General features: G+C 37.9%; 1 protein-coding gene across 1 annotated transcript in view; it reads left to right on the top strand.

The window, feature by feature from the left end:
• The first annotated feature begins 2,204 nt into the window (after window positions 1-2,204).
• poln (DNA polymerase nu) overlaps window positions 2,205-10,354 on the top strand; it is a 44,827-nt gene continuing 36,677 nt past the window's right edge. Inside the window, exons 1-9 of the mRNA XM_023346681.1 lie at window positions 2,205-2,358; window positions 4,066-4,184; window positions 5,779-6,498; window positions 7,076-7,245; window positions 7,371-7,483; window positions 8,214-8,350; window positions 9,371-9,439; window positions 9,516-9,576; window positions 9,775-9,839. Of these exons, the coding sequence (XP_023202449.1) occupies window positions 6,190-6,498; window positions 7,076-7,245; window positions 7,371-7,483; window positions 8,214-8,350; window positions 9,371-9,439; window positions 9,516-9,576; window positions 9,775-9,839 (924 nt within the window). The 5' untranslated portion in view covers window positions 2,205-2,358; window positions 4,066-4,184; window positions 5,779-6,189. The remainder of the gene's footprint in view (window positions 2,359-4,065; window positions 4,185-5,778; window positions 6,499-7,075; window positions 7,246-7,370; window positions 7,484-8,213; window positions 8,351-9,370; window positions 9,440-9,515; window positions 9,577-9,774; window positions 9,840-10,354) is intronic.

The following is a 10,354-nucleotide window of genomic DNA, read 5'->3' as shown; positions in this document are numbered from 1 at the left end:
GTAACATGGCACAATCACCGCTAGAGAGGACAGAGAGCATTTGTGTCTATACAAGACACAAGATTTGTCATATAGTCTGAGCTGGGTTTATGTCTGGACTTTTCCATTTTTACACTTTAACATGCTTTGATTTAAACCTTTGCATTGTAGCTCTGTATATTAGGATAATTTTCTTGTTGGAAAGGAAAACCTTTTGGGTAGTCTCAGGTTTTTCTACTAAGAAGAAAAACATTCCCACATCATCAAGTTTCCTCATGTGGGGATGGTGTGCTGTATTTTCAAACACAGCATTTTATATAAAGGCCAATATCAATTTTGTCCTGATCCGATAGAAAATAATTGTTGGGGCCAGGTCCTGGTAAGTTTGCAGCTGTGCCTCTCTTTCCATTTTCAGATGATGTATTGAACAGAGATCTCTGATATATAACAACCTGAGGCCTTCACAGAACACTTGCATTTATACTGATATTAAAATATACAGAGCTGGACTCTGGTGTCTAATTAAAGCTTATAATTGCTCTGGATTTTATTTAGAGGCATCGAAGTGATAGCTGGATGGAGCAGAAGACAGACTGGGGCCTCATTTACAGTTATCCATTCACTTGTTTGTCAAAAAGCACAGCACTCAATTTATTGTTCCTATGGTGATAAGATGTGGATCATATCTAACAGAATAGGGTTCCTCTTAGAGATGCCCTACTGCATTCCTCGAGAGCTACAATCCTGTTACTTTTAGATGGGTTTCTTCTCTTAACACACCTGAATCAAATGGCTGATAAAAATTATACATTATTTTCTTTAAGTTTCACAAAGATATACTTCTTTGCATTGATCTAACACCTCAAATCTGAATAAAATGTTTTGTTTTGTTTTGTTGGAAAAGCTCAGCACTTTTTACAGGCTCTACTATGTCATAACTAGGGTTCATGAATAAGTTATATTACTGTGTAGTAAAGGTAAAGGTAATTTTATTTATATAGCACATCTTCAGCAACAAGGCAATACAAAGTGCTTTACAGGAATTAAAAGGAAATACAAACAAAATAACAAACCAAGGGAAAGAGCAAGAGAAGAAAAAGCTAATAATGCTGATCCAAAGTAAATAAACTAGATACTCCTATTCAGGGTTGGTAGATAAGTATAAGGACATATCCTCTGGTCTAATTCCTTTTCTGCTTTGGAAGAATAGGAGTCTAAAAAGTAGTTGCTACAGTAGTTTTTCTGGGTTTCAAGTTTTAATCCCTGTTCTGGGTTGCTAAATAAGTGTAAGTAAGTGATCTCTGGATACTCCTATTCAGGGTGACATTGCACAATGTTAGAATACCTACTAATATTATTCTGTGTTGCTGCGATCCAGGCCCATCTGTGACCATAACTCTACCAACGAGACACAGAGTCATCAGACTCCTGCCAATGGTCAAGCCTCTCTCCAGAAGAAAACTCCTCAGGCGTTCCCCTATCATCAGCGTTTCCAGACAGACTCCCACAGATTGTGCCCAGACCCCCCTGCTCACTTTCCCAGACAGGTGGTATCATCCTCTCAGGAGACAGAATCATCCTTCTACCAACACGACACATTTTCCTTTTCTCTCCAACTACCAAACTGTCTGTCTGATCAAGAAACTTCCCCTTGCAACAGGTAAGAAGTAGAGAAAGTGAACCATACAGTTGCAATGCTCAAATTTCTATAATTGTTGTTTTTCTCCCAAAGATCTGCAGGTATATTAAAGCCAGCTTTCATGCTCAGTCAATTCAAAGACGTCGAAGCCCCTGATGAAAAGCTCCCCTCGACAACAGAGCAGCCCGATTCTCATTCTGTAGCTTGTCACACACTATTACCTTTCTCTGATGAACGTAAAGAGACAGTGAACTCATCAAGTGCACATAATGAAGACGAAGCTATCTGGGATGTTAGTGCCAATGAGGCAGAGAGCCTTGAACTTTCAGGCAGGAGAGTAAAGTGTATAGAGAGTGTGTCTAACCTCTCAGAAGAGGCTGCTGGTGGTGTAGATAAACATCAGCAATCAGAGCTGAACACAATTGAAAATAAAAGGGAGCACTTGCCTCCCATTGACTTTGTAACAAAAGACGTAGGCCAGACAGTGGCTGATATAGCGGAGAGGAGACTCTCAGAGGGACCTCTAGTTCAGTCTGAAGCCACTGAGGACAACAGTTCTCACAACCTGGAACGGTTTGGCCTTGTAGCTGTGGCGGTGGAAAGAAGGTCAGAAACAGACTATGAGGAAAATATCGAACACAAACTGCTGAACTGCTTTGCTACTGAAGACACAGATTTACACAGAATAAACACAGATGTTCAGAAGTTGGAGGAAGTCAGATTTTTGCCTAAATCTGCAGGTGAGTTTTCTTGGGTTCTTATTTGCCATTTATTGTCTAATTTCCTGTTTTCAGTTTCCTCTATGTATTTGCATTTTTATAACATCATGCTTAATAGCATTATCTTAAATTGACTAATCATCATCCATTTATTCCTGAGTATTAAACAATTGTACATACACTGGTCACCACCAGGGGGTACTACAGTCCTGTAAATACATGCTTTCATCAACAGATTAAAAATATAGTACATTACCCTAAAAATTCAACTGAGAATATGTTTGGTTCAATTAATCACTGGAAGAATTAATGATTTATATACTATGGAAAAAGTGTTGAACCTACTTTTTTGAAGGGACAAGAATCTTAAAAATGCAATTTTGAACTCCAAGTCAATAGAATAAAAATATTTTTTCATATACCACAGAAATTCATTGTATTACTGCCCTATAGAAAATATAACTAGTTTTACATTGGACTGTGAATAATGTAGAATATAGTCTGTAGTCTGGAAAAGTATTGAATTCTATTTTGTATTGTCTAGGTTTGGATAAGTATGGAAAACAGAAAATGGAAAAAATTTCCTTCTTAGATTGTATGGTCAGCAAGACCATTGTTTAAAAGTTCATCCATCCAATTAATTTATCTGTGGTTTTTGATAGTTCTGTGTTTAAACACTGACCTTTCTAAAAATTGTCATGAATTCAGAGTGAAGTTTTTATGTATTTATTTTCTTGTGTTTGTTGCTAAAATTGAACTGAGGATTCTGGAAATATGAGTCCTGCAAAGTACAAAATTGTAACAGGGAAAATGTGCTGGAGCCCTGGGAAGAGTAAAGTTTTACTTTGGTGCCAACAAAAGAGAATTTAAACATACTTTAAATTTGTTCAAATTTTCTTTACACAAAGAAACTTAAGCATATGTAACTTTTGAACAAAAAAAAATTCAAAGGAAGTGCTTTTTTTCAACTATTTCTTCTAAAGGCAGAAGCAAATAGAAATGTACTAAAAATTGATTGAACATTGAGATGCACATCTTTTGTTTTGCTCTATGTTTCAGACTAAACAAGAAGGAAGTAGATAGCACACTAAGGAGTGCTTTATCAATATTTTTATTGTAGAGTAACCAATCAAACCAATAATCGTGTTTTTGGACTGTGGGAGGAAGCGGGAGTACCAGGAGACAGCCCAATCATGCACCAGGAGAACATGTAAACTACACGCTGAAAAAGCTCAAGCCGGGACCAGTACCATCTTACTTTAAGGCAACAGTACTAACCAGCTTTAGTAATAATAATAAAGTTTGAGGGAGTTGTTGTAGGGAAATACAAAAACATTTGAACTCAAACATTAGTGCAACTCCGCCATCTTCCGTTCTGCGGAGTGGCAGCGATGGCATGTCAGTGCTGGGGAAACATCTTTGACATAATGTTGTGCTCACTCAGTTTTCACCTACATGAAGGAGCTTGAGTCTAAGCTGCACAGACAATGCTGAATCAACGGACACACACAAACTCATGTACAGATTCCCCGTCAGCAGCAAGCAGGTTGATATAATCCTGGCAGAGCTCCTTCTGTCGCACTGTGCTGACGCATTCGGCTGTCTTTATGGCCTCGTACATGCTTACTAAAAAATATGCTTACACAACAGAATAGGTTTATTGATTCACGATGTGCAAGAAAAGTGATGATCTGATTTTTAAAAACGCTGTCACTTGCCTTCTTCCAGAGGGCTCGGATGGTGAGCGATGTCTTGTACCAACACTTTCCCTGGAGTTCGAGCCGCTTAGGTCAGAGTTCAGACCTCTCGATCGTCGCGCCAACCAGCAACATCATGGCAAACTGCAGGTGAGTTTTAGTGGAACAAAACAGCAGCATATAATCAGAAATCTGAGACAATGAAAAATTAAATGAAGATGGTTTTAATCATGTGCTGAAATTTCTAGTGAAAACTTTTTGTCCGGGAAAATAACACAAAAAGTAGTTTATTTGGGACTTCCTCACTTTTTTCATAGAGACTTACTCAACCACTACCTCTGCCTTTTAATCCCTCTTTCTGGGGACACTTGTTACTGTTATTGCAGGCATCCAAAAAGTCCTTAAATTTTAATTGCTGCTTTCAGCAGGGGATTAGGTCTCTGTGTCTATAGACACTGACAAATTAATCTGTCTTGCATGAAATTGGGAAGTAGAGGAAGTGTTTCAGCGCGCAGACAACTGAAGGCCCTTTGCTAAGCTGTAAAGTTCACCAAAAGTTCTTAAGAAGCTGTCCCGACGTTATTGGTGCTGTTGTCCTTTGTGATAAGAACTACAAAGTGAACAAAAGGGTGGGGCTTATGGCGTTACAGATAAATTAGCGAATCGAAGATGTGGGAGTGTGTGGAAAAGATGGAGGGAGGAAGGAGATTACAGAAAGAGGTGCAAGGCGATACTGTATTGCTACAATCAGCAGAGGATGTTCTCTCTCTCCCTTGTCATTCACTCTCTCACAGCTCCGTTCGCCTAGCACTCGGCTACGGGCCATGGCCTGCCTTGGTTTTCTATCTATATCCTGTAGCACAGCACCCGAGGGAGGTTCATGACTTTGTCAGCAGGAAAACGGGCTGTGTTTACAGGGAAATCAGGAAGATTCTCCTAAGGGAGCTGATTCACAGGAATGCCTGTCCACTGAACACTTTGCTGACAACCGTACAGAATTTTGCACCTTCATCCACTTGCTCATTATATTCTTTGAAAGTCATCACATCTCTTTTACGTCTCTTAGAGAATTTTAGAGACTTGTAATTTATTATCAGGAAGCTCATGTAATTAATTTTTAATTACTGCAGTAATCACAATATTGAATCATGTAATTTAACTAACAAAACAGGAAAAGCAAACTTTTCCTGAAAAAATAAAAAAAATGTGGGAACAGATGGAGTTTGGTGTTGTGTATGAAAGTGACCCCGTGACCCTGTCCCAGCTTCAGGCAGACTTCTCAGACGAACAACATCTCCGCTGTCTGACTTCTAGTCTGGGAAGCAGTGCTGAGGGCTGAGTCCCACATTCAGTTTTTACCCTTTCTTAGTTAGGTAACATCTGAAGGCAATAGGTGACACTGCATTTTATCTATTTCAGGATGAATGCAAATATGCATTTTTTTGTGATTATTTGTTAAAAATTATTGAAAGGCATGGACAATTTACTCCCATTTCACTGTAATGTGCTGTTTTTGTGCATTAAAGATATTAACATTTGTGGTTGTGACTTAATAAAATGTGAACAGGTTCCAACGGTTTCCATATTTTTGCAAAGTACTACAGTATATGTGCATATATAAAGTGTCTTTATTCATGTCATTCTTTGTGGATATTTTTTGTACAGCATCATATAAGATCTTCATAAACAGTCCTTCTGATTTTATTGTTTTGTGCTTTGCTTTCTTTTCTCCTCCTTGCCCCAGGACTTGATCACAAATACAACATCACTTGACAAAGAACTATACATAAAACAACAGACTACTGGGATTCATTCACATCATCCTCCCCTCACTCCATCCTTTCCCCAAAAAAGAAAATGTGATGTTTTCCACCATCAATGTGTAAGTCCACTCCTGAAGAGCCATAAAAAAAGTCGCCCTCCAAAGTGGGAACCGCCACGTTCCTCACCATGGACAGTGGTGGAAGGAGGCGTCAGCGAGGTGAAGAAAATCAGATTTCAACCATTCATTTCTGGATGCCCAACATCATCAGAAGAACAGCAGTTTAAAATCACTCCGAAGACAGATGTTAGGTTTAAAATCCCTACACAATCACATGTTCTGGAGCGAACTCAGCCCGTTAGTCAGAGCAAACTGGAAAAATCCTCCAATGAAATGGGAAAGATTGCGCCGAAACAGAACCTCTTTTCCAAACTGTGCAAACGTAGGTTGGCCAAATTGAGGATCGATCCAGCCATCGACGGTCTAAAAGGTTTTCATGACATAGTTACGACTAGTGAGCTACAAACTCACTCCAAGGCTGGCTCACACCCTACAAGCCTGACATCCGATGGCAGAATAAAGGATGCTGGGAGGCTGAACCCAGAGGAGAGAATGCACATGCTGAAGCAGGCTGGGCAGGCAGAGGTGGTGGTGCTAACAATGATGTTTCAGGATGGAGCAACTCAATTAGATCATGAACAAGTGAGTGGACTCTAGTGGCCTGTACACTGAGATTGCAAGATAGGTCACTGGTCCTGAACGTTAGCGTTACATATAATTGGCTTGAGTTCTTTGCTCTATTTGGGTAAATTCAACATGTCAATGTATTAAAGCAGCCAGGGTAACTGCTGTTAATACAATCTAATTACAGTGCACTTCTCTGCATTTTGGTAAGTTTAATCACCAAAGTTACCTGTTAACTTAAGGATTTTTTTAACAAACGGATAAGGTAAATTCATAAATAAAAGGCAGTCAAATTGGATTTCCACCTGTAAATTCCAACTTCAGGGAGAGTAGCTGTTCTGTTAATTTTTACAACTAGAAACTTAGTAAAATCCCCAGAGGGGTTGTTTTCTTCATCAGTCAACCATCTAGAAGAAAAAATTTAAATCTGCCAGCAATACTGCTTTAAAGTGCCTCAAATAGGAAATTTTTGTATTTACTACTTGTTTTTAAATGTTAAACACCTGGTTTTACCAGTACAATAATTTGGTTTAAAGCCTTTTTGACACATGCCTGTTGTTCTGTTTAACATGTTCTTTTCTGATTCCTGACATAGAAGCTTGCTCCAGCAGTGTGTGGCCTCCTTGTGCTGATGAAGAATGATCTTTGCTGTACCACACCTTGTTGGTCACTGGGGCCGAATGACAGCCTGGTCTACTTAAAACTAGAGCACAACCCTCCATGGGCACAACAGCAACTTCAGCACACTCAGCAGCCTTTTACCAGGTCTGTCTGTCTGCATGAGAGAAACCTTTGTACGACAAAGAGCTTCACTGTAAATCGAGATTCATTTTACATCTTTCATAAACATGCTGAAGTCCTAAAAGTGTCTTTAAAATTGTGTGCCACAGAGATATGATACTATGTGTGCTGTCAAGGTCAAAACTGGTGGTTTGCTATAAAGCCAAGGATTTTCTTCGTACAGTTCTGCTGTTATACAAACAGGATCTAAGCTGGAAACGAGGTATAGCTCTTGAGATGATGCATCTTCACACGCTTCTCACACCACAATTTGTGTGTTTATTTTCAGCTTCAGCTGCCTTCAAGGATCATTGTGTATCTTCACATGTATAGGCTTATTAAAGTTTATGTTGTTGTTAGAAAGAATTTTCAGAAAAAGTTAACCTGAGCTTTTAAGTGACATATATTTACTTCTGAGCGTACCTTAATAAGGAGCATATCTTGTACTCCTACAGAGAGATTTAGGCTATAGGAGGACGACTAGTTGAAGTCAAAGTTTAAACAAATACAAGCAGCTGCTTACATTATAGCAGACAGATGAAGTGACTCTTTATTTGTCTTTTGCTTTTCTTGGTAGTTTCCTATTTTATAGCAGTTTTTTTTATTTAAAAGATTTGTTTTTGTACACTCCTGTTTTTTAAAAATTTTTTCATTCATTTATAATCATTTTACTTAACTGATTTTTGTCCAAGCATACTTGTGACATTGGGTTTTTCAGTGTAAATTAAATGAAATCACATATTTTAAAATATATATATATTATTGTGGCTGCATAATACATTTTGCTTTCTTTGAATGGAACAAACTCAGGCTGTTTTTGTAATAGTTCTCCAAACACACACAGTCAACCTTTTCTAGACGAGGTTTATTCAGTTAGTTCTACCAGTCTCTTTTCATATTGGGCTATGCTGTGTGATGTTCTTTTCTTTGTGCTTTCTTATTACTGTTTGCAGTGGCAGGTTGTCAGATCCAAGATCCACGGGTTTCAGGGTGGCTGCTGGATCCTACTGATCCCTCCTCCTGCTTCAAAGACCTGCTTAATAAACACTGCAAAAAGCCACGTGCAACACCCTCCCTGAGTCCTGACAAGGTTAGCCAAATGGCACTTAATTAGCTTCTGAACACAGCAAATGGTTGAAAATTACTGCACTGTACTTCTGAAACTGTCAGAGGCTTCTTGTTTCTAGTATGTTTCCATTCACAGTCAGTACTTCTCACTAATATGTACTGCACCTGTCTTAAAGTGTAACATTTTGATAAATCTTAACTTTTTGGATTTATGAGGGATCTTAAGGTCAAAGTGACTTTAGCTAACCTGAAAAACATACTGACTCTATTCTTTACTTATAACTATGGATCATCTGGCTGGGAAAAAGACAAACATTAAATGTATCAGAGCATTGCAGAGGTCCTAGAACAACAAAAATGTATTTTATAGCGGTACAACAAATACATAAGATTAATGTTTTAGTAAGTTTATTGAGTTTACTGAACCCAGAGTGTAGAATCTGAATTTTAAAGAACAACCCCTAAACATTTAGGGGATGCTGGTATGTTTTAGGGATGTTTTGATGATTTTCAGTTTAGGCTTAATTATCCCAGAGCTTGATTGAATTGGAGAGTAATTAAGGTAGTGACACACAGACATAATGGCCTCTTTACCAAACTAATAAACAACTAGGATAAAAAAAAATTTAAAGCAAAAAGAAAAAGAAAAATGTGGCTTTCTGGCTTTGATTTAGAATAACTGTTTCTAATCCAATTAGTTTTTTTATTTTTAATGTTCTCACATAAATGTCAGCTAAAAAGTGTTTGCAACATTTCAAAGTGCTTTTTAAAGCGTTTTTATGTATACTTAATGTGCAGAATGTGTTCCCAGTTTGCCCTTCTGCTCTTCAGAGTAACACAGCAGCCTAATTTTGGTTGGTTAATGAGATGTAGTTTTAAATGAGTGTTGTGTTAATTAAAATGAGTGTTGCTCTTTCAATTTCCACACCATTACCTGGGCTTTTTGCAGATGTAAATTCACAAAAACACCATAATATTGAGTAATACCGTTTCTCTTCTCAGCTATCTTACTCTATTCACCTGTCTGCTCTCTTTTGTTTAGGTTTCTCATATCATCTCAAGTCTCTATTGGCTCTTTGACCTTAATCTGGCCTTATGCTCTAAACTACAGGTTGGTTGTACACACGCCTTTAATTAACCATGTGTGAAATGACACTATTAACCTGCCTGACTGATTGAATTTTCAGAGCCATGGCTTGTGGGAACTCTACTCAGAAATAGAACTGAGAATGATCACTGTTCTTGCTGGTAAACGCCATTGTTGGTTCCTGAAAAAGCAACAGAATCTTGATTTAAGATACATTTTTATGACTTTTTGTTTTAATCCCTATATTAGTAAAATTTATATAAAATTACGAGACTATTATTACCAGTAGAATGCCTTATGTCTAATTATTACACTTATTTTCAAGTATTGAGTGTCAGAACATGTGTGTTGCATTTCAGTCATGGAAAGCCACTGCATCTATGTGGACAAAGGAGCACTTAAGAGGACTTCAGACCTGCTTGGGGTAAGGTGGAATCAGTCTTTGAAATGTTTTACAGAAAATTTTAGCAGTATCCCACAACAACACTGGAACAGATCAGTATAGTTAAACAAATATTTTCCACTCAGTGGCAGAAATTTTAGAAAGTATATCTTTTTAAGCTATGGTTACACTAGCAAACAATCTGTCAACAATTTTCCTCCAACACTTTGGGGGGAAAAAAGTTTAGAATTTGAAATCAATTTGTTTGGTGATGTAACAGTTAGAGTGACAGAGGGTACCATTAAAGACTAACGCTTAAAAAGTTAAACACTGCCACACACTCTTTAGTACAGTGGTTTTGAATTTGAAAGTGAGAGTGAAATAAATATTTGTCAGTCCAAGTGACATTAAATATATTGTTATTGTTGACAAATTTACATGTCAGAGGTGACAAAGACATGTTGCGTGACTCAAGCTAGCTATAATTGCTACTTAAAAGACAAAACAATGCGATTCTTCCAGAGTTTACTATGGCACCGAATGTTACGTCTGTAGGA

This window comes from Xiphophorus maculatus, chromosome 14, assembly GCF_002775205.1.
Source record: "Xiphophorus maculatus strain JP 163 A chromosome 14, X_maculatus-5.0-male, whole genome shotgun sequence".
Classification (NCBI taxonomy): domain Eukaryota; kingdom Metazoa; phylum Chordata; class Actinopteri; order Cyprinodontiformes; family Poeciliidae; genus Xiphophorus; species Xiphophorus maculatus.
Note: the sequence above shows the minus strand (reverse complement) of the source record. Positions and strands in the feature narration are given on the sequence as shown.